The sequence below is a fragment of the Phoca vitulina genome, unplaced genomic scaffold (genome assembly GCF_004348235.1).
Source record: "Phoca vitulina isolate PV1807 unplaced genomic scaffold, GSC_HSeal_1.0 scaffold2, whole genome shotgun sequence".
NCBI classification, from domain to species: Eukaryota; Metazoa; Chordata; class Mammalia; order Carnivora; family Phocidae; genus Phoca; species Phoca vitulina.
The window spans coordinates 53,466,945-53,494,225 of NW_022589705.1; the positions used below are offsets into that span (position 1 = coordinate 53,466,945).

Sequence of the window (27,281 nt, forward strand, 5' to 3'; positions counted from 1 at the left end):
TTTTCTGGAATTAAAAAATTGAAATTCAATGCATTAGAAAGTTGTGTGTAAATTAGAATATCATGTAATCCTGGATGGTTTTATCTTTTATGAAATGGAACCTACCCATCACCTGCAAAGAACAGAAAATAAGAACACTTTTTTAAATAGTATGTATCTATATTCCTAACCCTGTGTTTTCCTTGGAGGACCCATAAAATCATAGAATCTCAGAGTTGGAGAGTCTGAAAGCTCTTTTTAATCCAGCATTCCACCTGACATTTATATTTCCTCTCCAGCAATCCTATTCTAATTTCTCTTTGAATGACTCCAGTGAAAAACAACTCATTAGTACCTGTTCCATAGTTACTATAGTCTATTTTCTCATAGGTTATATTAGAAAATAATGAGTACAGGTCTTATGAATAAAGACTAGGGTTCTTATTTTGACTGTGTCACTTGTTCTGCCTTTGTAAGCTCTGGCAAAACACTTCACTGCTCTAAACTTACTGGACCATCTGTAAAAAGGGAATAATAATTTCACTTTATTTTTTTAAAGATTTTATTTATTTATTTATTTGAGAGAGAGAGAGCACAAGCAGGGGGCGCTGCAGGCAGAGGGAGAAGCAGACTCCCCGCTGAGCAGGGAGCCCAACGCAGGGCTCGATCCCAGGACCCTGGGATCATAACTTGAGCCCAAGGCAGATGCTTAACCAACTGAGCCACCCAGGTGTCCCATAATTTCACTTTATGGAGAGGGTTGTGAAAATTAAGTCAGATTCAGCCACAAGTTTCCAAATATCTAATACTTACCAGGTTTTCAGTAAAAGTATGGAATTTTATCTGTCCTGATCAGTCTCCTCTGGACACATTCCATTGAAGTTCTTAACTATAATTATCTGAACACCAACAATGTGAAAGGAATATTGCATGCATTTTTTTCTAATTCTCAAAAGTGCACTTTCAGGTGAGTATGAAGATTTCCCCCCTGTTTTCTTCTAGAAGTTTTATAGTTTCAGGTCTTATGTTTAATTCTTTAGTCCATTTTGGGTTGATTTTTGTATATGATGTAAAATAAGGGTTCAATTTCATTCTTTTGCAGGTAGATCGTTTTCCCAATGCCATTTATTGAAGAATTGAAGAGACTATCCTTTCTTCATTGTGTAATCTTGGCACCCCTGTTGAAGATCATTTGAACATATGCATGTGGGTTTGTTTCTGGGCTATCATGTTCCATTGGGCAATATGTCTGTTTTTATGCCACTAGCATACTATTTTGATTACTTTGTAATATGTTTTTAAATCAAGAAATGTGAAGCCACCAGCTTTGCTCTTCTTTCTCAAGATTGTTTTGGCTATTTGGGGTCCTTTGTGGTTCCATATGAACTGTAGTATTATATTTTCTATTTCTGTAAAAAAAGATCATTGGGATTTTGATAAGAATTGCATTGAATCACTTTAGATATTATGAACATTTTAACAATATTAAGTCTTCCCATCCATAAACATGGGATGTCTTTCATTTATTTGTGTCTTTCTTTAATTTCTTTCAACAGTGTTTTATAGTCCTCAGTGTATAATTCTTTTGCCCCTTTGCTTTATTCCTGTTTTATTCTTTTTTAAGCAAAACTAATATATCTCTGTTCATGATGGCGTAATCTTATGTATAGAAAACCCTAAAGATTCCACACAAAAAACTGTTAGAACTAATAAATGAATTTTTTTTTCAGCAAAGTTGCAGGATACAAAATCAACATACAAAAATCAGTGCATTTCTATACACTGACAAGAACAATCTAAAAGAGGTCTTTTTTTTAATCCACTCTGACACTCTATTGATTAATGCATTTAGACCATCGACATTTAAAGTGGTTATTGATACAGTTGGATTAATATCTACCATATTCATTACTGTTTTCTACTCATTGCTCTTGATTTTTGTTTCTTTTATCTTCAACTCTCTTTCTGCCTTTTCTGGTTTTAATTGATCATTTTATATAATTTCATTTTCTCTTGTTTTAGCATATCAATTATAGTTTTTTTAATTAATTGGCTGCTCTAGAGTTTACAATATACATGTCCAACTGATCCAAACCCACTTTTAAACACTGTACTGCTCCATTTAATAGTTTTCCTACTTCCTTCCCTTACAACATTTCATCATTCATATCACTTATTTATAAGCTATAATCACTGAATACATTGTTGTTATTTTTATTTTGATCTGTTATTAGATCAATTAAGAATAAGAAAAAACAAAAGCGTTATTTTACCTTCATTTATTTCTTCCCTAATGCTCTTCCTTTCTTTATGTAGACCTGAGTTTCTGACCTCTACCTTTTCCTTTTTTTCTGGAGAATTTATTTTAACATTTATATTAGCCTTCAGATTTCCAGGGTGCTACAGATATACTAATACAGGACACACGAGTTTTTGTTTTTTTTTTTTTTTTGCACATTTAAGTTTGCTTTCAGTATGACAGAAATGCCTTCAACTTTCAGATAATGGGAAAAAACATCCTAAGCAAATAAAAAAGATAAGATGGGTCAAGTTATTTCTTAGTAAAAACAATGCATCACATGAATCAATTTTTAAACTAAATCCTTAAAAGCATTTGAAAAACATTTGTGTCTTCTAATTGTCAGTGTACTCATGTAGTGGAAGAAGATATAAGACAAGTCATAGAAATTTTAAAAATCTCAAACTATTCTAATTCCTAAAATAAGGAATTTGCAAATTAAGAAATTATCATTGTTGTTAAAAAATAGGCCTTACTCAATCTCAAATTCACTTTAAACGCTTGACATGTAATTTAAAATCTAAAAATTCTCTAGCTAAATTATTTGTTAATGCTCATAGAGTGTCACTTCTCTGGATAGACAGGATTCAACAACAGTTTTCAACTAATGCTGAAAAAAATCACTTGATAGCTGTTATCATAATTACTGATTAACTTATTAGTGGCTTACCACCTGATTCAGGAATTGATTGGCATAAGGTCCAATGAAGGGAATAATTTGATAATTTCTCATTGTGCAATTCTGCCCATTAGTAAAATTAAGAATTTGATATATATTCCACTTGGTTGCTTTACATGTTTCCATGTGTGTGATTTGACCAACTAAAAAAATGATTTGATCAATAACAACAACAAAAACCACATGTCAAGCTTTTTCCTTTTTCTTGCTTTCTTTCCTTTTCTTTTTTTTAAGAGCAACTCAATGATTTGGGAGATTGGTTAGTACAAGATAGAGAACATAGGAGAAAAGCACAAAGTGACACTGAACACCAATGCCAATATTTATCTCATATGGTTAAAACTAAGGATATTAATAATGTTTGTTATTCACTATTCTTTAGAACAAAATCAAAGCCATTAACTTGAGCCTGAGGTATACACAACCTTATGCAAAACACTTTTCACAAGTCGTGTTACATTTTAAAACAGTAGGAACCAAATACCTGTACTGATTTGTATTTTGACTTAATGGAACAAGAAGAGAACAATATTCAGCTAGGGAAGGTTACATTAATAGTAATAAGTTATTAAAGTAAAAAAAAAGTCTTCCTTTTCCTTTATACTTGCCACCTGCTACACAATGCCCTGAAAGTATTCATGATGGGAAAACAATGTCAATCATAGCATTTAAACTTTGTTTTGGAAGGAACTAATGAGAAGCAAATTAGAAGGTGAAGCTTCATTGTTGTTTTTGAATAAGTGGTCTTCATTTTTCTTCTTTATAGAAGTTTAAATCAGCTTATTATAAATATAACTAAACATCAATTTTTGTGGCTTTCAGGTAAAGTCCAACACTTCATTTATACAGTTTATGAGAAGAGGTCCTGATTTTGGAAAGACAGAAAAGAGACTTCAATTCTGTTCTGTTTATTTTTATTTTATTTTATGCAGACTGTGTATCTATATGTTAAGCACATAAGTGTGTGCTATACTACTTCAAAACTATGCTTCATGATTTGAGTATCTCACAAATGGGGAGACACAGGATGGCATGGAAGGCTGGAACCTGGGGCCCTAACACTGTCTTGGGGCTTCAAAGGAGGAATCTCACACAGCAAACCAAAAAGGAGAAGGACTAAGACATCTTCTTTCAATGTTAATTAAGCACCTGCTAAAGACTAGGCTCAGTGCTAGGGGCTTTGATGTAATGCTTTTTTTTTTTAATTAAAATTTTTGTACCTTATTATTATTATTTTAGAGGGCGGGGGCAGAGAAAGAGGGAGGGAGAGAATCTTAAGCAGGCTCCACACCCAGCCCTGAGATCAGGACCTGAGGGGAAATCAAGAGTCAGTGGTTTAACCGACTGAGCCACCCAAGCACCCCTTGATGTAATGCTTTTCAATCTTCAAAAAGTTACAAACACAGAATCTTGTTCAGATGTGTTGCAGACTGGTGGATTTATTTATTCACCACCTACTTGCCACTTAACCTCTAGGTCTCAGTTTCCTCAACTGCGAGATGGAGCTAAGAAGAGCATTTCCTGCATAATTTTGCCAGAATGAAATGATTCATGTACAGAGGTGAGTTTAGGTAAGGGCCCGAGAAATACCAGGCGCTGCTGTTAGCATCACTGTTTACCTGGCAAGATTCCAGCTGTTGGATGAGAGGGTGATTGAAAAACACAGAGCTCCAATGCTTGTGGTGCTCTCGGAGATGCACCAAAACCATAAACCCAAGAGCCCCAGTGGTCTGAGAGACAAGCTCTCTAAACAGAAAAGAACAACACTCCTAGCCTGGCCTTTTCCAAGACCGGTACGGGTCCTCCCAAGAATTCAGTTCCAGGCTTCTGGAGGGCAGCCTGGCTGGCGTGGGGTCTGGGGTCCGGCGAAGGAAGGAGGGAAAAGGGAGGCTCACTCGGCACTGCAGGAGGCGGGCGGGGCGGACAGCTGGGACAGAGTTCCCACCCGGGGTGCAGTGGGGAGGGCGGCAGGGGCGGGGCGGAGTGGGGGCGGCAGGGGCGGGGCGAGTTGGGCGGGGCAGGCGGGCGGTCCTGCGAGCTCAGCGGCAGGGACAGGCAGGGACGTCGCCCGCTCAGAGCTCAGCCGAGGAAGAGGACCGAAGAGCCATGCTTGCGGCGGCGGGCTCCCTGGCGGCCGCCGTCTGGGCAGTGCTCCATCTCCGCGCCCTCCTGCTGGGTGCCGTCGCCTTTCTGTTCTTTGCTGATTTCCTCAAAAGACGGCGCCCAAAGAACTACCCGCCAGGTCCCCTACCCCTGCCCTTCGTGGGCAACTTCTTCCATCTGGACTTTGAGCAGTCGCACCTGACGATTCAGCGGGTAGGAGCGGGAGAAGGTGCAGGGCTGTGCCCTGACCCTGACCTGCAGGACAGGGGCCATCCCGGGGATCGAGGGCGGGAGGCTGGGTGGCTGTGCAGCTAACGCAGGTTACTTGGTAAATCCTGCGTTGAGCCTCGGTTTCCTCACTGTCAACTGGCATGATTACACCTGCCCTTTCTAGAAGTAAAATATTATTCACTGTTTACTATTTAAGGGTACCAGACATGTTACATTCTTTAACCCATTTAATTGTGTATCTTGTTAAATGTTATTGGAACATCCTATTGATAATATGATCACTTTGTCCTCTTTAATATTTTTGTCGGGGGCGGGGGGTGGTGTTGGGAAGCTGTACTTACCTTCTCGGCTATATTTCCTGAGTATAAAATGGTAACAGTAGTACCTAAATCCTCACCACTTGTCAGTAGCTGAGCCCCTCCCTTTCAGTCTCCTCTCCCTGCTAACTGTTCTCACTAAAGTAATTTGTTCTAAAATGTCCCTCTTCTTAAATTTTCTTAGTGCTTCCCCACTGCCTTCCAGAGTTAGGGATCCACTTGGAACTCTTCTTAACTCAGCCTCTTTCCACCTTTTTATAATCATGTCCCACCAGGGTTTCCCAACTCTGGCCCCTCTGATTTTCTTAAAATTCCCTCCAACATCCAACCCTCTCTTAAAAATCCTCAGCTGGTTTCCTGTCACTCAGCTAGGTACCTCTGCTACCTGTCACTACCTAGCTGAGTGACAACACTGTGGTAGGTGTCTGTGAAGGTTAAATAAAACCATCAATGGTCAAACATGGCTTTTAGTAGGTGCACAACAAATATTAGTTCCCCTTTTCCTAGACGTACCTAGAGCACTTTAAACACATGCTTCTATACTCAAGTACAGATGGAGAAGGTTTTATTACTTTTTTGGAGAAACCCCCAGTTGGTAACACTAAATGACAGGATTAGTCACAGAATTTTAAAGCTAGGCTCCTAAACCTATACCCTTGTTTAAGAAATATGTTGTTTAGGGGCTCCTGGCTGGCTCTGTCAGGGGAGTGTGCGACTCTTGATGTTGGGGTTGTGAGTTCGAGCCCCAGGTTGGGTGTAGAGATTACTTAAAAATAAAATCTTTTAAAAAAAGAAATAAATATGTTGTTTAATTTCCAAGTATTTGGAAATTTTCCTGCTTTCCTTCTATTAATGATTTCCAGTTTGATGTCGCTGTGGTGAAAGGACATATTCTGTATAATTTCAGGTCTTTGAAATTTGCTAAGGTTTGTTTTATGACCCAGGATACAGTTCCATGCATGCTTGAAAAAATGTATGTGTTCTGCTATTGCTGGGCGGAGTGTTGTATATATATCAATTAGATCTCGTTGGATGATCCTGCTGTTTAGTTCTTCTATACCCTTCTATACCCTGACCTCTTATCTATTGATTCGGTCAATCACTAGGAGAGGCATGTTGAAGTCTCCAACTATAATTGCAGCTTTGTCTATTTCTCAATTCAGTTCTGGTAGTTTTTCCTTTATGTATTTGCCATCTCTGTTATTTGGAAGATACACATTAAAATTATTATATCATCTTGGTGAATTGACTCTTTTGTTATTACGTAATGTCTCTCCTGATCCCTGGTGATTTTCGTTGCCTGAACTTTAGCTGATGTGATACAGCCACACCAGCTCTTTTTTTGATGATTATCTGCATGGTATATACTTCATCCTTTCACTTTTAACCTATTTGTATCGTTATATTTGAAACGAGATTCTTGCAGACAGCATATAGGTGGATTTTTTTTTAATTCTGCCAATCTCTGTCTTTTATTTTTTTAAAGATTTTATTTATTTATTTGAAAGAGAGAGAGAGAGAGAGAACAAGCAAGGGGAGCAGTAGGTGGAGGAAGAGGCACGCTCCCCACTGAGCAAGTCTCAATGTGGGATTCGATCCCAGGACCCCAGGATCATGACCCGAGCTGAAGGCAGATGCTTAACTGACTGAGCCACCCTGGCGTCCCAATCTCTGTCTTTTAATTGGTGGATTTAGATCATTATATGTAATGTAATTATTGATAAGTTAATACTTAAGTCTGCCATTTTATTATTTATTTTCCATTTTTCTCCTCTGTTTTTTATTCCCCTATTTCTCCTTTTCTGTCTTCCTGTGGGTCAGTTGAACATTTTTTTAAGAATTCCATTTTAATTTATTTATAGTGTTTTTTAGTATATCTCTGCATTGTGTTTAAGTGTCTGCCTAAGGATTACAAGAGGCACACATAGCTTAATGCAATCTACTAGTATCACCATTTTACGACGTCAAGTACAATATAGATACTTTACAACCATTAGGTACTTTTATCCTCTCCTCCCTGCTTTACAATTAATTATCTTAAATATTATGTCTACATATATTGAGAATCACATCAGACAATATTATAAACTTGCTTTTAACTGTTAAACACTTTTTTTAATTCAAGAGAATAGTCTATTATATTTATCCACTTACCCTTTATGTTGCTCTTCCTTCATTCCCAAAGTTCCAAATTTTCTACCATTATCACTTCCTTTCTACCTGAGGAACTTTCTTTAGCCCTTCTTTTAGAGCTGGTCTGCTGGCAAAAACTTTTAACTTTCCTTTACCTAAGAATATCTTTATTTTGCCTTCATTTCTGAAGTATATTTTCACTTAATGTAGAATTCTAGATTGACAGATTCTTTCATTCAACATTTTAAAATGTTGTACCACTTCTTTCTGGCCTCTGTAGTTTCAAATGAGAAATTTGCTGTGATTTGAATTGTTGCTCCCCATAAGTAATAAGTTGTTTTTCTCTGCCTGATGTCAAGACTTTTTTGCCTTTTTTTTTTTTTTTAAGATTTTATTTAGTTTTTTGACACAGAGAGAGAGAGAGAGAGAGAGAGAATCTGAAGCAGATCCGTGCTGAGTGCAGAGTCTGACCTGGGGCTTGATATCATGACCAAGAAATCATGACCTGGGCTGAAACCAAGAGTCGGACACTTAACTGACTGAGCCACCCAGGTGGCCCAGGTTTTTTTGCTTTTAGTTTTCAAAGATTTGATTATGGTATGTCTTGGTGTTGATTTCTTTGAGCTTATTGGGTTATTAGATCTGTAGTTTGATCTCTTACCAAATTTGAGAAGTTTTCAGCCATTATTTCTTCAAATATTTTTTCAATTCCACATCCTTTTTCCTCTCTTTCTGGGACTCTTGGATGGTGATGGTTCAAATGTTAGATCTTTTGTTACTCTAATATAGATCCCTGAGGCTCAGTTTTGTTCTTTTCAATCTATTTTCTCTGTGTTGTTCAGATTGGATACAGTCTATTGATCTGTCTTCAGTTTCATTGGTTCCTTTGTCATTCCTATTCTGCTGTTGAGTTGCTCCATTAAGTTTTTTCTTTGGGTTATTGTATTTTTTAAGTTTTAATTTTTCCCTTTGGTTCTTATATATATTTTTATTCCTTTGGTAAGATTTTCTATTTTTTTAATTTTTTAAAGATTTATTTTATTTATTTGAGAGTGGGGAGAAGCAGAGGGAGAGGAGAGGGGAGAGAGAGAGAGAGAATCCCAAGCAGACTCTGCGGTGAGCATGGAACTTACTGCAGGGCTCAATCTCGTGACTCTGAGATCATGACCTGAGCAGAAATCAAGAGTCAGACGCTTAACCAACTGAGCCACCAAGGTGCCCCCAACTATTTTCAATTTTTTTTGAGAATATTTGTAATTGTTTATTGAAACATATTATACCTGATTTAAAATCTTATTCCTATAATCCCAACATCTGTGTCATCTCAGTATTGGTATCAACTCATTCAAACTGAAATTTTCTTGGCTCCTGGTAAAGTGAGTAATTCTGGAATATATCCTGGACATTTTGTGTTTTATATGACTTGGGACATGTAAATTTTTCCATTTTGGCAGAGAGTCAACCTGTTTATGGTCAGAAGCTTACTTTTGTGGATAGTGGTTCAAATGTCAGTTTAAGTTATAAAGCCTCTGTAGCACTTCTAGTCTTCCCCACTTATGTGTTATCCACCCACAGAGGACTCCATCCTACATTCTCATTAGTGAAGGCTGGAGAGAATGAGAATGGGGACAAAAGACAACTCCCCCCAGCCCTGGGTATGGTAGCCTCTTCCTTATTGCAGGGAGGATGGAAGTCAGAGATCTATCCATATCTGCTCCATGGGGAAAAAGCATCTCCTTATTTCTGTAGAAGGGTAGAAATTAGAATTCCCCCTCTTAACCCCTCCAGTTTGGGGGTGATAGTTACAGTTCAGCTCACAGACTGGGCAGGCAAGGGGCATCACCTTGTTGCTACAAAGGTAGGGTAAAGACAAGTTCCCACCCATGTTTTCCACTGATGCAGCCCCCATTAGGGTGGGGAAGAATCACATCTTTTTTCATGGTGTTGCCTCCAGAACAGGGAAGTAGAAAGGTTAAAAAGTTTCTGTCCTATTAGGCCAGGCTTTTTCTGGCACTTTGGCTAGAGAAAACAGGACTTTCTTGGAGTTATTTTTGCCTGTGCTAATTAGGGTCATGATTAGTAGAAGAAGTAAAATGGAAATGCTTTTACTCAATCTTGTCTGGAATCAGAAATTTGATCTCTGCCTTTGTTTTACCATTAAGATAGAGCTAATTAGAAAGGCTAAATGATTTGCCTGTCATAAAACTGGCTAGTAATGAAACTGAGGCTAGGATCTTATCTGTGGCCTGATGTTTTCTCAAGTCAGACTGTCAAATTTTACTCCATATAGGTTTGCATTTTTTAAGTTTTTGGTTGTAAAACAAATGGAGTCAAATGGTTCATTCAGTTATAATGAAATTTACATTCTAGCAATTTGGAAACATTAAGTACCAACTATTTGCTAGGTCTTATATCAGGATTTATATGTTCATTTTCATTTAATCTTCACAAAGGACACAGAAGTTAGGTATTATCTGGTGGTGGTTCCATTTTGCCATTGAGGAAACTGGCTGAAAACAATAAAGTCATTTGCTTGAGTTATTCAGCATAGATAATGGCAAAAGAAGGACTGGAATCCAGGACTATTTGACTCTTAGACCTATTCTCTACTTATGCCACTTGACTTTTTATGATAGAGGATAATTGATTTATTCATGAATTCATTTATTTAACACACATTTATGAAGTGGTTACCATAGGACAGCCACAATGCAAAACAGTGTATGATGAAATGTGTGGTGTAGACTCATGGTAACCAAATGAGGTATCAGGAGATAGGATCATGGAGAATGGGAAGCCCTAGAGATAACCTCTTGTAGAATATTGGAATAAATTAGACTGAGCTTTAAATGAATGTTAGGCAAGTGGCTAAGTGGAGTTAAGGGGACGGGATATTTTAAATGTGCGGAAGTGGCATGAGCCAAAACACAGCAGCAGCACAGTGAAGAAACTAGCCTGTTTAAATGGCATGAAGGGAACTTTTCTTCTGTTATTTCCCCTATTTTCTAAACTTTCTCTATCATAGCTATATGACCTATTAGAGGAGTATTTATCTAAGTAAGAGAAAACTTTATTGGACCAAAGTGGGAAAATGGTAGATAAGGTGGATAAATGTGTTAGGATACACATTAAGCGCTTATAACAGAGACCCCAAAATGCAATGGTGTAAAAAAATATTAAAATTTACCTTTCTCCCACAAATGAGTTCAGATGTAGGCAGGAAGTCCAGGAGCGAGAAGCTGCTTTATACCTCGAGGTCATCCAAAAACTGCAGTTCCTTCTATGTTGTAGCTCTGGTCCTGCAACACCTTTGTGTGTGAGTTCTGCTCCACAGAAAGAGGAATAGGGAAGGTGGTGAGCAAGCAGCTTTCATTTAAGGCTGAGACCCAGAAGGTGCACGCATCACCACTACTCCTGTACCATTGACTACACCTGGAGAAGCTGGGGAATGAGGTTTTTGATTGGGAAGTCATGTGGCTCGTTAGTATTTAGGGAGTGCCGTCACTCAGAAGAAGAGAGAGTATCTTCATCCTTTCATTTAAGGATGAAACCTAAAGATTTAGAAAGAGCCCAAACTTTATGTGCCCAAGCTATGTGCTAAATCTCTGTGCCTCCTTTTCTGAAAACGGAAAATGCTTTCAGGATTGTTAAAAGGATCAAATAACCCCATGAATATCAATTTGTTGCCAGGGTGCCTAGCACATAGTTGATGCTTATTTCTATATCTATACCACTCTTCCCTTTTCTTTAAAAGTTGATAGCAAGAAATTCAAGGAAAGCCACTATTGTTGCGTATAAGGCATCCCCTGTCTGGCCTCCTTGCTGGATGGGCTCCATTATCCCACTCTCTGGCCTCTTCCCCTTCATTCCTTTGTCAATATCTTACCAGAGTCCCTTTGCTAAAATATGCTCCCAAATATATCAATAACAATAAATAACTTTATTATTAATATTAGTATTAGGGCTAATCCTGCCATAACCTCCATTTTATAGATTTGGAAACTGAGACACAGGGAAGGCAAATAACTTGCCCCCAAATCACACAGAAAGTCACAGGTGAATTCAGATTTGTAGGACTTCACAATCCAAGCTCTTAAATACTCACTTACATTATGTCTCCTAGTCAAACATCTCCAGACTTCTAATTACAAACAAAACAGGATTCAAACTATTTCACCTGGCATGAAGACTCTCCTCAATCTAGCTCAGATTACCTTGCCAGCCTTGTCTCCTATCTCCTTACTCAAATGAGGAGATACTTTTCCCAGGAACCTGTCCTAGCGCCTGGGCCCCCTATGTGCTTCTTAACTTGCCCTCATCGAATGATTTATTGTACAGAATAGTAAAAATAAGAACTGATTATTTTTCCATATACTCCATTAGACTGTGAGCTTCTTTTTTTTGTTGTTTAAAGATTTTATTTATTTATTGGGATCACTATCCTTCTGTTTGAAGTACATCATTTAGGATTTCCTTTAGAGAGGGTCTACGGGTGACAGAGAGAGAGACAGCGAGAGAGGGAACACAAGCAGGGTAAGTGGGAGAGGGAGAAGCAGGACTCCCACCGAGAAGGGAGCCCGATGCGGGGCTCGATCCCAGGACCCCAGGATCATGACCTGAGCCGAAGGCAGACACCTAACGACTGAGCCACCCAGGCACCCCTAGACTGTGAGCTTCTTTAAGAGCAGATCCATGCCATACACTAGATTTTCAAAGGATTCTGTGACTCAGAAAAGAGTAAGAACAATTGTTAATGATGCTTTATTCCTTATTTCCTTAGGTCTGTTTTCTTTCCCTTCCCTTCCCTTCCCCCTTCCCTTCCCTTCTTTCTTCTTTCTTTCTTTCTTTTCTTTTCTTTTCTTTCTTCCTTCCTTTCTTTCTTTCTTTCTTTTCTTTCTTTCTTTCTTTCTTTCTTTCTTTCTTTCTTTCTTTCTTTCTCTCCTTTCTTTCTTCATCAGATAGAAATACTTTTGAACTATAAAAGCAATACAGGGGCACCTGGGTGGCTCAGCCAGTTAAGCATCTGCCTTTGACTCAGGTCATGATCCTGGGATCAAGCCCCACATCAGGCTCCTTGCTCAGCAGGGAGCCTGCTTCTCCCTCTGCCTGCCGCTCCCCCTGGTTCTGCTCTCTCTCTCTGACAAATAAATAAATAAAATCTTTAAAAAAGAAAAAAAGGAATAAAAGAAATAAAAGCAATACAAACACATTAAGAAAACATTTAAGAATACAACTAGTGAGTGAGAGGGAGAAAATCTTGCCCCTCCTTGTGCCAACCCAGCCCCCCAAACATGCTGAGCAATTCCTCTATAGGATTTGGTATGTATCTCTCCAGACTTCTGTGTAATAAAATAAAAATATTCCCATTCATAACTTTTTATTGGAGCTTCTACCTATCAGTGAGTAAAAAGTTAAACTTCCCAATTAAAAAATAGTTAGAAGACATAAACAATTTTTAAAATATAATATATATTATACATATATATTAGGGAAAAGATGTTAAACCCTAGTAACATATAGAAACAGCATGCATTTTTTTGTCTATTAGAATGATATGTGCACATATGTGCGCACACACACACACACACACACTGCTCAGGGCTGGTCAGAGTTCAGAGGAGCAGACCTTCTCCCCTGCTGCCCGGGAAATGAGAATTGCTACACTTTTCCTCTTTTCCTTTTCCTCTCTTTGTGTCTTTGTTCTGTGGGTTTTTGAGTTTAAGAATTTAGAAGTGGAATCTCTCCCAGTTGTCTGTCTCTTGGGTATCATGGTTCAAGCTCTTGTCTCACTAACCCTTCTAATTTTTCTTTTTTCTCAACATTAATTTTGTTCCACCTTATTATGTAAGTACTTAATCCCACATTTGGAATTTTGACCATTTGTCTTAAATTTCCTGTCTCCTATTACTTTTGTTCGCCTTTTATAGTTCGTGTGAATTCTTTTCTCTTTATTTTTCTATTTTCTTTTCTGATATTAAGCCTATTTTAGCCTCCTGAATCATCGTATTTTTAACCTCTTTTGTTCTCTTGCTCTCTCATTTTTGTAGTGACTTGGGTTATTGTTGTACGTCGGACAGTACGCTCTACTTTATGACATCTTCCGATGCCTGGTGTGTCACACATTTACATCCTGTAAAGTGTTGGGCAGGATGATGGGCACAGTGCATGCGAGAACTGTTAGACCCCACCATAGTCAATAAGGGGGCTCTGGGAGGTCATTTGATCTATCTATGTTTACAATTGACTATGCTGTGAAAATTTCTGGTCCAGTTCTTTTGGACTAGAAATATACATGGGCAGAGAGCTGGTAGAGCTGAAATTCTGAAAGAGTTCATTTCAGTAAATACTAGTGGAGTGCTATGTCCCTGCCAAGTACAAGATTCTAGGTTGTATATGCACATCGTCATATATTCTGAGATTCTAGGTTGTATATGCACATCGTCAGTTAGGAGTCATTTAGCTTAACCTGAGATTTTTAACCATTCCAAAAAAATCCGTCCTGAATATTCAAAATTAGTCAAGAAATCCTTTTTATAAAGCCCTAAGAAATTCATCCAGGCAGTCAGCAAGATGAAACAAACAAACAAAAAGCTTTTGCTTGATTTTCATGGACCCATTCCTGCCATTTCTAAGCAAATCTTGGCTCCACCCTTTCCAGCAAGATAGGACATACTGTGCTAGAGATGAACAAAGATTGATGGAAGACTCTGGGATAAAAGGACAAGGGAAGCATTGAGTTCAGGCTTGGTTTTTAATGTGGGAGCAGGGTGGTGGAATGAGACTGGTGTAATCCATTGCATTTGCTCTGATGAGGGTCCAAGGCCCTGAGAGTAGCAAAGGGGAGCATGAGTGCATAGGGATTGGGAAGGAGGGGCCGCAGACATGCGGAGGAAATCGCTTCTGCTTGGCACCACTGCCTGCAACTAGCCACAGCCTGGGTAGACGAGAGGCAAGGGTAGGATCTACTCAGAGTCATCTCTTGAATGAACAAGTCAGGAAATACCTTGATGAGTAGCCATTCACTCATCCAACCCACTTGCACATACCTGCATATTTGTGCATACTTGTGACACACTACACAATTTTCCATTCTCTCCCTCCCACTCCCTCCCTCCCTCCCTTTCTTTCCCTCCCACTAAACTCTAAGGGCCTGGTGCCTTCTCAGGCTCATGTCTTTGTCCACAAATCACACACAATGCCTGACAAATTCCCTCCACCACTCAATAACTTTGTCACCTTGGTGACATTACTTGGGCTACGACTCATTTTCCTTTTCTGAAAGACAAGGAAAATCATTAATACCACAGGGTGGTTGTGAGATTAAATGAAATAAACAGTGAAAGGTGCTTCACATGGCACCCAATGTCCATGTGCCTTCCTCCAGCACATCACCTATGTGCTCTCATCCTCTCTGTTGCCATGAGCCCAATCATTCCTCAGGGACTCAAGCAGTTGTGTGCCAGGTACCGGAAAACCAAGTGCCTTTCACACTGTTGCTTTTTTTCTTCCTCGCCAAACCCTTTGAGGGAGGAATAATTCTTTCCTTTCTGTAGTTGGGGCTCAAAAAAAAAAAAAAGTGAAGCAACTTTCCCAAGAGCCCACAGCTAGTGAACCATAGAGCTAAAGTGCCCACCTAGCTCCAGAACTAGAGTGCTTTTCTGCATAACTGGCCCCAACTATGACAAGAATTTTCAGTCAGCTAGCACGTGTTGAGGAAGGGGACATTCTTTTCTACTTCAACAGTCATGATTTGCTAAAAAGTCCATGCTTGCAACCCCAGACTTACACTAAGTATATCAGCCTTCTTTGGCTAGTCACATATTCTGAATTCTCTCCCCTCACTAGACTCTAAGATGCTTCAGGGTTGGAAGGTATCTTCATACCTCGTTCTTGGGAATGTGGTAGATGCTCACTCAATTTGTGTAGGTTGAATATATGAATGAATATTTATAAGGAACATCCACATCCTGTAGTGAATTCAATCCGAGTCTAGTTAAGAGAAGGGGAAAAGGAAACGGGAGAAAAGCTCCCATCATGCCAAGGTGCACACAGACTCTCCTCAGTACAAGATCTTCCCCAGCTACACATATACCCTCCATTCCCAGACACACAGACATGTGCATATTCAACTGTGCCTATTTAACTATTTTTCAGCTTGTGAAGAAATATGGAAACATTTTGAGCATGCAGCTAGGTGACTTGCCTGTAGTTGTTATAACTGGATTGCCCTTGATCAAAGAAGTCCTTATCGACCAGAACCAAGTCTTTGTGAACCGCCCTATGACTCCTATCCGAGAACGTATTTTCAAGAACAATGGTAAGTTTCTTAACCAATGTAAGATGGCTATGTTTGATATTTTATGGTCTGTTAAAGGTGCCTCTGTGACTATAATTCTCCAACACTCTCAGGGAGCAGGCCCATTATAAAATTCTTGAAATTAAAGAAAGCTGGATGCTGGATGCCCACATTTCCCTATTGAAGGCACCCCCTTAGAGAACTTGGCAGGTCCTGTCAGGGATTTGGAAGAAGCTGTGTCTCCTGCATGAACTCACTCTGGACACACTGATAAACAAGTAACTGCATTACTCAGTGATAGCAGAGGAAGAGGCAATGCATTCTTGCTCCCTCTTTCTGCTTCGTGTTCCAATCTCTTCCCTTCGGCAAACTGATGTAGATCTGCTTCCTTCTGCTGCTTATGTAAGTCCCTCTTCTTGCCTCAAGTTCCTTATGCTTTCTTGGTAGGGCTGTTCCCACAGAGTATCTCAAGCCTTCCATTCTGTGTTAGAACAGTTTGGCAAGAATACTTAAAATTATCATTAAATAAATGCAAACACTACTCTATGTTGGCTAACTGAACATAATAATAAAAATAAATAAATAATAAATAAATAAATAAATAAATAAAATCTCTGTAAACACCACCCAAAAATTAAAAAAAATATTTTTTCAGTTTCTTTATTGGTTATATAGATATATTCAAGTTTTTTCTGTTATTTCTTAAATTAGTTTTAGTAATTATTTCTTAGAAAATTCATTTTACAAATAAATAAATAAACAAATAAATAAATAAATGTAAACATTTAAAAATCTAAATGGATAACTCAAATCTAGTACTCTACCCAAGTACCGTTTTTTCAGGTGCTTCCCAATACCTTTTTGAAATAGTTTACCTTCCAACTCTACATCCACTTACTCCATTTACTATGTGAAGCCCAGTGCTAGGCAACCAACCAACCGTGAGTAGTGCAGATAAAATCCATGTCCTTAGGTAACTTATATTGTATTCAGAAAAACAGTATCAATTAGCTCTAATAACTTAAAGCATTAGTCTTATTAAGATATGTGCAGGATGCATTTATTAGGGGGAATCTAATCTAGTCCTGGGATTCAAAGAAAGCTAATGTAAATAAATGACAATCAATTTAACAAAGTGAAGAGGCAATCGGGCAGATGGAATAGAATAGGAAAAGTCCCTGAGGTGGGAAGAAGGACAACGAACTTGAGGAAGTAAAAGGTGGCCAGTGTGGCAAGTACAGGGATTAAATGGAGATAACTAAAGGAAGATAAAGCTGCTGAGCTTGGCCAAGAATTGTTCATGCAAGTTCTTGTTAAGGGTGTTGGGTTTTATGTTAATAACAATGGAAACTCTTAAATGATTTTAAGTAGAGAAAGGAATCACCATATTTACATTGTACATTTTAAAAACTTATGTAGGTTGCAGTGTAGAAGACTGTATACAGGGAACAAGAGACTACGGTAGCATTTTAGGTTAGAGAAGGTTGTCGCTTAGACTAGGGAGATGGCAAGAAATGACAGTAGAGTAGACTAGACCAGGTTAGTAGCAGTGAAGGTACATGAATTTAAGGTATCCAGGGGGGTAAATCCAATAAGATATGATGACCCAAATAGAGGGAGAAGGAAAGCAGAATGAGGTATTGAGGTAGACACCCAAGTGGGTAGATGATGGAAAGGAGGAATATTTGGAGGAAGACAGGTGTGTAGTTTGGCTTGGGTGTGGAGTTGTGTGGAGAACATCATGAATCCAATCATGGATATGCTGAGTTTGAAAGGCTTTTAAGTGGGCAAAGTCAGGCAAACAGTTGTGTGTATGTGTCTGGAGCTCAGGGACAGAAATAAATTGTCACTATCAATAGATGTCAATATCAATAGATATCCAAAACTTTAGGAGTTGAGATTTCCCAGGAATGGGGTTTCAGGGAAGAAGAGAAGAGGCTTTATACCTTATCTTGAAGAACTCCATCATTTTAAAATTTGATAGAAGAAGATGAGCCAGCAAAAGATATGAGGAGGAGGAAAATCTGGAGGGTGTGCTGTCCTGAGCACCGCTGGAAGGGAGGGCTTCAGGAGAGAAGTGCCTCGTGCTGCTAAAAGATCAAGAAAGATAAGGTTGAAAAGTTTCCCTGGATTTGACAAAGATGGCCATCTCGTGGAGATGGTGGAGGCCAAAGCCAGGCACTAAAAGGAGTTGGAGAGTACTCTGGAGATGAAGAAAAGAAAGGAGGGTGGCCTTATCTCTGTTGTAAAACAAATGATGAACTGTTGAACATAACAAGTTGGTTTTTTTTTTCTTTGCCTTTCCATGTGCTATTCTTTCTGCATGGAATAGTCACTCTTCCTTGCTTTCTTGAGTCATTCCTTCATCTTTCAAGGTCCAGTTTAGATAAGACTCTCCTAGAAAGCTTTGCCTCCTTTTGAGTTGTATTTTATCTTATCCATGAGTGCATTCTTAGTGTGTAGCATAAAAGAAGTATTTCAGTATACTTATGTGACTAGTAATCAAAGCATGGGCTTTGGAATCCAGCAGACCTGAATTTGAATGCCTCTTCAGCTGCTCACTGTGACCCTGAAAAGTTTCTTTTGTGCCTCAGTTTTCTCGTCAGCAAAATGGGAGAGGGGAGTAAGGATTATACCTATCTCATAGAGTTTCTGTAAGTGCTAACTTACATAATGCAGTAAAAACACTCAAGTCCCTGCACTACAAGCAATAATGCTGGCCACTATATCCACTACCTTGGGATTATTTCCCTGAATAGTTCTCAAGTGGCTTAATGCCCTTCTTCTTCCCACCAATACATATTTCCATACCATTTGCCAGATATTTACATAATAGAATAAGAATATCATAATGTTGGCTTTTTTTTTTTCCAGGATTGATCATGTCCAGTGGCCAAACATGGAAGGAGCAAAGAAGGTTCACCCTGGCGACCCTAAGGAACTTTGGTCTAGGAAGGAAGAGCTTAGAGGAACGCATTCAGGAGGAAGCCCATCACCTCATCCAGGCAATAGAAGAAGAGAATGGTGAGTTGTTTCCTAGGACAGGTACAGGAGATTGTGACTCATTCATCGCAACTTAAGTATTAAGTTGCCTTAATTTATGAAGTGCCTAAGGACTTATCCTGCGCCCAGCACCATGCCAGCCACTAAGAATATTACAGTGAACAACTAACCATGACCTTGCCTTCATGGAGCTCTAGGATTAAGCACAAGAAGACTGGTATTAAACACATTACTGATTTTAAACCCTGGTCATCAATTTGACTTCCCAGGTATTGACCGAGTACTTGCTACATGTTAGACCCTGTGTAGGGGGCTGTGGCCAGAGCTTCACAGGCAGTACTATACTCAGTATGGTAAATGTCATGGAGAGCAGACTCTCAGTAGAAAATAGAAACAAACTAATCTAAAGGTTCCATCTCTTGTTTCACCTCCAGGACAGCCTTTCAACCCTCACTTCAAGATGAACAGTGCAGTTTCTAATATTATTTGCTCTATCACCTTTGGGAAGCGCTTTGAGTACGAGGATGAACAGTTTCAGGAATTGCTGAGGTTGCTGGATGACGTCACGTGTCTGGAGGCATCAATGAGATGCCAGGTAAGGGGTTTTCTTTCTACATCTTGGGTAAGAATATTGGAGCTGATGTCAGACACAGATGAGTTCTTACTAAAATACCACCTTTTTGTTTAAGCTGAAGTATCACCTTTTACAATTGACTTCAACTCAAACTTATTTAAAATCCATCTGTTGACTTTAGTGTTTTTTGATAATATTATTGGATATTTACTACATACAAAGAACATTTCTAACATGCATGTGAAGTGTAAAACTTTACATGCCATACACCTATACATCCATGTTGTTTTATCTAAAAACACCATATTGCCATTGCCTTTGAGTCCTGCCCCTCTATGTCCTTCCCTAATCCAGCCACTCTGCTGCCCCAGAAGTACTCTTCTGTGATTGGCTTCTCCCTTGGCAGATTGTTTGCAGATTTATCTGTGTCAGTTGCTCTTTTCTTTTTTAAATTCTGAATAGTATTTCATTGTATGAATATGCCACTGTTTGTTGCTCTATTCTCTATTGATGAACGTTTGGGTTGTTTCCAGTTTGGGATGTTATGATTAGCTGCCATGAACATTCTTGTACAGTTGTTCATCTGTGGACATGCCCACTCATTTCTCTTGAATTTATACCTGGACATAAAAGATGCCTAAAGGTTTCAAAAGCAGTTACACTACTTACATGCCCATCCACACTTGACATTATCAATCTTCCCATTCCATAGGGTATAGACCTTTGGGGTTCAAACTTCACCCCTTCCTTTGGTGGACGCTGCTCTCCATTTTGTCCCACTGGGCCTGTGAGTCTGTCAGAAACTCTGGTCATCTTCTTGGTCTCTCAACCACTTTCCTGGATTTGGAAGACACTTCTATGGGAAAAGTGGCCCTATTAATGCCACCTCTCTAGTATCTAGAAGTGAATTTATTTTTATTTATTCCTGACAAGCATCTTTGCCTGGAGCTTTATGGACCCATCGCATCAAAACCAATAAAGCAGTTAGCATGAGTCCTGGCACGTTCAAAGGGTGTAATGAATGTGAGCTATTATTATTATTATCATTGTCAGGGGTACTTTTGAATTCCTTGTTCTCATCTCTAGTCACAGTAATTACCAATTCAATAATTCCATGTTCTTCAGCCCTATTAAGACAGGAAGTCATGAGAGTTCAGTGGGTACCCAGCTGATTTTCCCCAGGGAAAAGTAATTCCTGAGAAGGTAAGAAGGGGCAGTAAGGTAAGGTTATTAAGCATTTCTTGGAGTCCCAAGCAGCTCGATGGACAAATATACATTCTTTATCTCAGTTAATTTTTACCAAAAACCCCTTTAAAGATGAAATGAAGCATCATGGTGTGTACAAGCAGATATAGGAGTGTGTAAGCTAATCCAGATAGTGGCCCACTGGCTCTGTGCTAGGTGCTGTATGGATCTCATGTCATTCAGTCACCAGAATAATCCCAGAGCCCCATTGGCAGCTAGTTAAACTAAGGAGCAACAAATTGTATCATTATCATCATCATCATCATCACCAAACTATTATAGCTAGAAAACGGCAGAGCTAATAGACCTGTATCTGTCTCATTTTAAGTCTAGGTGACTTTCCATTATGTCCTGCTTCTTTCTGCCAGATATTATTAGAGAAAATATTTTTAAAAAATACTTTACTTCAGTAAAATATGTCTTACCTACATGAAGATTGCATCATAGCGGGGCAAATACATATACATAAGACATGTATATATATCTTACACACACACATATATTAGTGGTAATTACCATGAAGGAAAATGAAACAGGATAAGGGAATGGAGAGAGGGTGGCAGGGGTCCTTATAGGATCATCAGGTTAAGACCGCCCCAAGGTGGTGATATTTGAGCAGCACTTTAATGAAATGAGGGGCTGGAGTTATACAGATTTCAGAGGAAGAGCGTTCTAGGTAGAAGGAATAGCAAATGCAAAGGCCCAAACAAGAACATCCTTGATGTCATCACAGAGGCCTGTGGTGCTGCACTAGAGTAAGAGAGAGTACGATGGCGGGGAGTAATAGCAAAGGAGGTGACAGGTGTGGGGCGGGGGGCTGGTGCATGCAGAGCTTGTATGTCAGGAAAATGATGCAGAGCTTTGTCTGAGAGTCATAGAAAGTCATTGGAGGATTGAGAGCCAAGGAGTGAAATGATCTGATTAAACTATTAAATGATGCCCCTGGCAGCTCTGTGGAAAACAGACTGGGAGTGGGTTAAGAATGGAATCAGTGAAGCTGATGGAGGCTATCACAGCATCCAGGTAAGAAATGCTGCTGGTTTGTACTAGGGGACAACATGGCTGGGGGGGTGAGATGCGGTGTGAAACTGGATACACTTTGGATGGAGTGCTGAAATGCTTTGCTAGCAGGAGAGAAGAGGGTGAGAGAGGAGTCAAGGCTACCCAAGGTTTAAGAGCAAGTAAATGAAAGATAGAAAGAGAATATCGATTATTTTGTCTTGAAAAACGGGCATCCAATTGTCTCTATGAGTGTTTTGTTTTTCCTCAATTAGCTCTACAACATCTGTCCACGGATTATGAAATTTCTTCCTGGACCTCATCAAACACTCTTTAGCAACTGGGAGAAACTGAAATTGTTCATTGCTCATATGACTGAAAACCACAGGAGAGACTGGAATCCTGCTGAACCAAGAGATTTTATTGACGCTTACCTCAAGGAAATGGAAAAGGTAAGGGAACCAAAGTTGTTTCTTTGTTCTTTTTTTTTTTTAATCATGACCTGAGCCAAAGGCAGACGCTTAACGACTGAGCCACCCAGGTACCCCTGTTTCTTTGTTCTTAAAGAGCAAATGGGGGTTACTAGTGTCCCATTGCTGCCATAACAAATTACCACAAACCTGGGGATTCCAAACAACACAGATTTATTCTCTTACAGTTCTGGAGGTCAGAAATCCGAAATCAGTTTCACTGGGCTAAAATCAAGGTGTTGGCAGGGCTGGTTCCTTCTGGAGACTCTAAGAAAGAATCTGTTTCCTTGATTTTTCCTTCTAGAGGCTGCCTTGGCTTATGGCCCCTTTTTCCATCTTCAAAGCCAGTATGTAGCATTTTCTCTGCTTTCATCTTTACATTTTCTCTTTATGACCCCCTTGCCTCCCTCTTATAAAGACTCTTGTAATTACTTTGAATTATCCAGAATAATCTTCCCACATCAAGATTCTCAACTTAATCATATCTACAAAGTCCCCTTTGCCATATAAGGTAACATCCACAGATTTCAGAGATTAAGATATGGACATCTTGGTGGGTCATTATTTCGTTTATCACAGGGGAATCAAAATAGAGGCAGCATTTCATAGAGTATAGGAGCAGCATTAACTCAGGATTGACAAGTAGAAATAAAGATAGGGGGTGATGGGCACTGGGTGTTATATGCAATGGATAAATAACTGAACTCTACGTCTGAAACTAATGATACACTAGATGTTGACTAATTGAATTTAAATAAAAAATAAGTTAAAAAAAAAAAGACAGGGGTTGAATGGTATTAGGCTTGAGGCCTTGGGGATGCCCAAATACTGCCTGTTCATCTTCTGTTCTCTGCCCTTTACCCATATCTGAAGGAGCTATATACAAAAGGAAAACTAACAAATGAGCTTCAAAGGACTCTTTCATTTTTAGTTGGACCTGTGCCCAGTTGCCTGCCCCTTCCCTCAACCCCCAGCACAGAACACAAGAAAAGGCTGATTTGGATGCCAGAGTTCAGGCTTAGGGCCCGAGTGGAACTTTTGCTTTCCTCCCTGATCTTCCTACCATCCACTTTCCAACATTATGGGAAAGGTGCAGGGAAAGGCCAAATTGGTTGTATAGCCTTTAGCACAGTACCCCTGTGGTCAATATACATCCATGCATCAGTGTCAGTGTCATAATCTTTCATCAGATTAGTTGAGCCTCCTCTTGGAATTGACAGAATGGTGGATTTCTATCCATCCCTTCTTTTATTTCACTGTATTGGATAACATTAGTAGAAGCATTGATCTCTCCACAGAGGAGGGGACTTCACTTGCTAAATGTTGTGCAGGTATGGGGCCACACATTGAGAGGATTGTTGACAAACTGAAGCTTCCAGGGGAAGGTGATAAAGATGATGCAGTACTGTGAGGAATGGTTGACGGAATCAGAGTGGTTTCACCTAGAAAGGAAGAGATTAACAGGGAGATATGAGAATTGGTTTACATAAGAGGAATTCAGTTTATTCTTCCTGGTATCAATACAAGCATGTGTTGAGTATTTGTAACGTGCTCTTTACATCTCATGTAAGTCATAATGCCATCTTAAAGGGCATGTGTATTTCATTTCTATTTTCTGAAACAGGAAACTGAGGTGCAGAGAGATTAAGTGACTTGCCCTAGGTCATGCAGATAGTGAACGATGTAGCTAATACTGGAGTCCAGGCCTGTCTTTCTACTAAACTGTTTCTCTTTCCACTGTACTAATAGATTCTCCCAAATTTAGGCGTAAACTAAAGAATTGTCTTGATTTTCATCCACCAAAGCTAACAAAAGCTTCCACTACTTGGGGCAGGAGGATGCTAGTGATATCGCTGTAATAAGCCTCTATCTCTTGAGATGGTCAAAGGGAAAGATATTTTTCCTGGGGATCTTTTGTTCCAAGTTCTCGCCCCAGGATGAAGCCCCTGTGTATTGTAGCAACCAAGAACCAACTCAATAAACCAGTAAACATTGTGCTTTCTAGAATAGGGGCAATGCTACTTCAAGTTTCCATGAAGAAAACCTCATCTATAGCACCCTGGACCTCTTCTTTGCTGGAACCGAGACAACTTCAACAACACTGCGCTGGGGTCTGCTTTACTTGGCCCTCAACCCAGAAATCCAAGGTGAGCATGTCAGTGAGTGTGCCTGGGCCAGGACAGAATGCTGCCTCCTGGAGCATACTGCCCCCAAATTGGGGCTAGAAGATACCATGGTAGAATGAAAAGATAGGACAGTCATGAGGTGATGTGGACTTAAGAACGGGTACCTTCTTCGGTTTTTCTGTTAGGATTCTGATGGGTTCACATCATACCAATATAACAGAGTCCCTGCCCTCAGGAAACTCAGAGTCTAGAGGGGAAACAATGAAGTCAATTGACATTGTGGTGAGTTCCAGGAAAAGACATATTCTTACATGAAATCTAGTTACAGCCTTCCATCCTTTTAAGTAATGTCTTTCATTGCCCTGTGGATAATGTTCAAACTCCTTAGTCTGGCATATCATGCTCTCCGATGTGCCTCCTTCTGTCTGTCCAGCCTCAGCTCCACCCACCCTGCATAGTGGTCTCACTAAATTACATGTTTCCTTTGCACTGTCCTTATTTATGCCTCTGCCATCAGGCCTGCTCTTCCCTCTACCAATTGTGTAGTTCCCCAATTTATCTACATGGTCAGTCATCAGGTGCGCTTGAAGAATCTGCTCAAATAGAACCTCCTCTAAGATGTTCCCCCATGCTTGTAGGAAACCCCTTCCTCTAAAGTTGACTTTATTATTATTAGGATTATTTTCCTCCTCTAGAGATGACCTAACATACCTCCACTACTGTGCTGATTGCACATTATTCATATGTCTTCCCCAAAGACTGTTGTCCAAAGACAGTGACTGTTATAATCTTCTTTTTTTTTTTCCTCTAGGACCCAGAACAGTTTGAGCATATGAGAGATGGGATATTAGGATACAGTTTTTCAAACTGTGGGTAACAGTTTATTAATGGGACATAAAATCAATTTAGTAGATCAAGACCAACATTTTTTCCTAAAATAAAAATAGAATAGAAAAGATCAGAGTACTTCCCATGTACTAAGGATAAGTTTGTTCATGAAACTTTATTTCTTTCCATAATTATAAATAGAAGTATGTTTTATATGTGTGTATACCTATGTTTATGTGTCTTGAATCATGATGTAAAATGCTTTCGGAACTATGAATTACATTTTCTAAAAAGTTGAAAAGCTACCTCATTTTAGAATATAGATTTGGCTTCTATAATAGGTTCTCTAAAATAACAATAGCTTAAAATTACAGATGTTTATACCCATCTTCATAGCAACTTTATTCACAGAAACTAAGGTGGAAGCAACCCAAGTGTCCATCAATGGAAGAATGGATAAACAAAATATGGAATACAGTGGAATATTATTCAGCCTTAAACAGGAAGTAAATTCTACACATGCTCTAACATGGATGAACCTTGAGGACATTATGCCAAGTTAAATAATACAGCCACAAAAAGACATATACTGTATAATTCCATTTATATGAGATTTCTAGAGTAGACAGATTCATAGAAACAGAAAGTAGAATGTTGGTTTCCAAGGGCTTGGGGTAGGAGAAAATGAGAAGTTATGGTTTAACGGATGTACAGTTTCAGTTTTTCAAGATAAAAAGTTCTGGAGATTGGTTGCACAATGTGAATGTATATATAACATCATTAAACTGTATGCTTAAATATGGTTAACACGGTAAATTTTGTGTCATGTATGTTTTACCACAACTTTAAAAATGTTTTAAATGGCCAGTAAAAAAGAAATTCTCCTTCTCTATTTCTCTCTAAAGTTAAGAAATCTAAGCTGGACTCTGCAGAGCCCTTTGGGTTCTAAGCTCCTTCCAATATGTTGCTCTTTTGTATCTAGAATGATGCCCTTGTTTGCAAGCTCAAAGATGACTCACCTCAAGGGCTGCCTTTCCACGAGTAGGAAGGGAAGAAGAAGGAAACGCACACCCTTCCTTTAAGGACATGTTTTAAGTATTAAACATCCGTTCTACAGATATTCTATTGACCAGAACTTAGTCACATGGTCATACTTAGTCACAAGGGAATCTGGGAAATGTAGTCTGTAGCTGGGCAACCGGGTGTACAGCTAAAATCTCTATTAGTGTAGAAAAAAAGAGGAAAAGAGGTATATTGGGGCATTTCTAAATTAGAAATTTCTTTGATTTGTTGGGTGCTCACCAAATCAGTTCATGTACATCTCAAGACGTAGGAGGAATGTAGATTATCCTCACTAATAAGAGAAAACTGAGGCTCAAAGAGTTTAAGTAACTTGCAAGAGTAATGTTTCAGAGCAAGAGTTCGCAACCAGATATGTCTAAAACCCAGGCCCACTTTTCACTCGGAAATACCTGCTGAGAAACCAAAGTCTACAGTGCCTGCTGTAGTTTTAGCCTTTTTTTTTTTTTTTTTTTTTTGCCACTTTGATCCTGATTATTCCATTCTTCAGCTTAATCAGGCTTAAGGAAGGTTGTGGAATAATAGAATAATAGAACCTTCTTTTCCAGAAAAAGTCCACGCTGAGATCGACAGGGTGATTGGCTGGTCACAGCTGCCGAGTATAGCCGCTCGAGAGTCCATGCCCTACACCAATGCCGTCATTCATGAGGTGCAGAGAATGGGAAACATCATCCCCCTGAATGTGCCCAGGGAAGTGACAGGTGATACCACGCTTGCTGGATACTACCTGCCCAAGGTAACCAGGGACTCCCAGCCTCAGATCTTCAAGCCCATCTTTTTAGATGGTAGAAACTCTGAACTGAAAGGGTGACTCATAACTCTTGTCCTGGGGAATCATTTAAATGGGAAGAGAGATATATTACACCTGAGATAATACCAGCTTTTTTCCCTATGTGTAGTCTTTGGAACATTAATTCAA

At 39.2% G+C, this 27,281-nt stretch overlaps 1 protein-coding gene across 1 annotated transcript in view; it reads left to right on the top strand.

The window, feature by feature from the left end:
- Window positions 1–4,998: 4,998 nt before the first annotated feature.
- Window positions 4,999–27,281, top strand: part of LOC116646778 (cytochrome P450 2J2) — a 36,859-nt gene continuing 14,576 nt past the window's right edge. Inside the window, exons 1-7 of the mRNA XM_032427685.1 lie at window positions 4,999–5,273; window positions 15,896–16,058; window positions 18,912–19,061; window positions 19,475–19,635; window positions 22,134–22,310; window positions 24,334–24,475; window positions 26,911–27,098. Coding sequence (XP_032283576.1) covers window positions 5,064–5,273; window positions 15,896–16,058; window positions 18,912–19,061; window positions 19,475–19,635; window positions 22,134–22,310; window positions 24,334–24,475; window positions 26,911–27,098 — 1,191 coding nt within the window. The 5' untranslated portion in view covers window positions 4,999–5,063. The remainder of the gene's footprint in view (window positions 5,274–15,895; window positions 16,059–18,911; window positions 19,062–19,474; window positions 19,636–22,133; window positions 22,311–24,333; window positions 24,476–26,910; window positions 27,099–27,281) is intronic.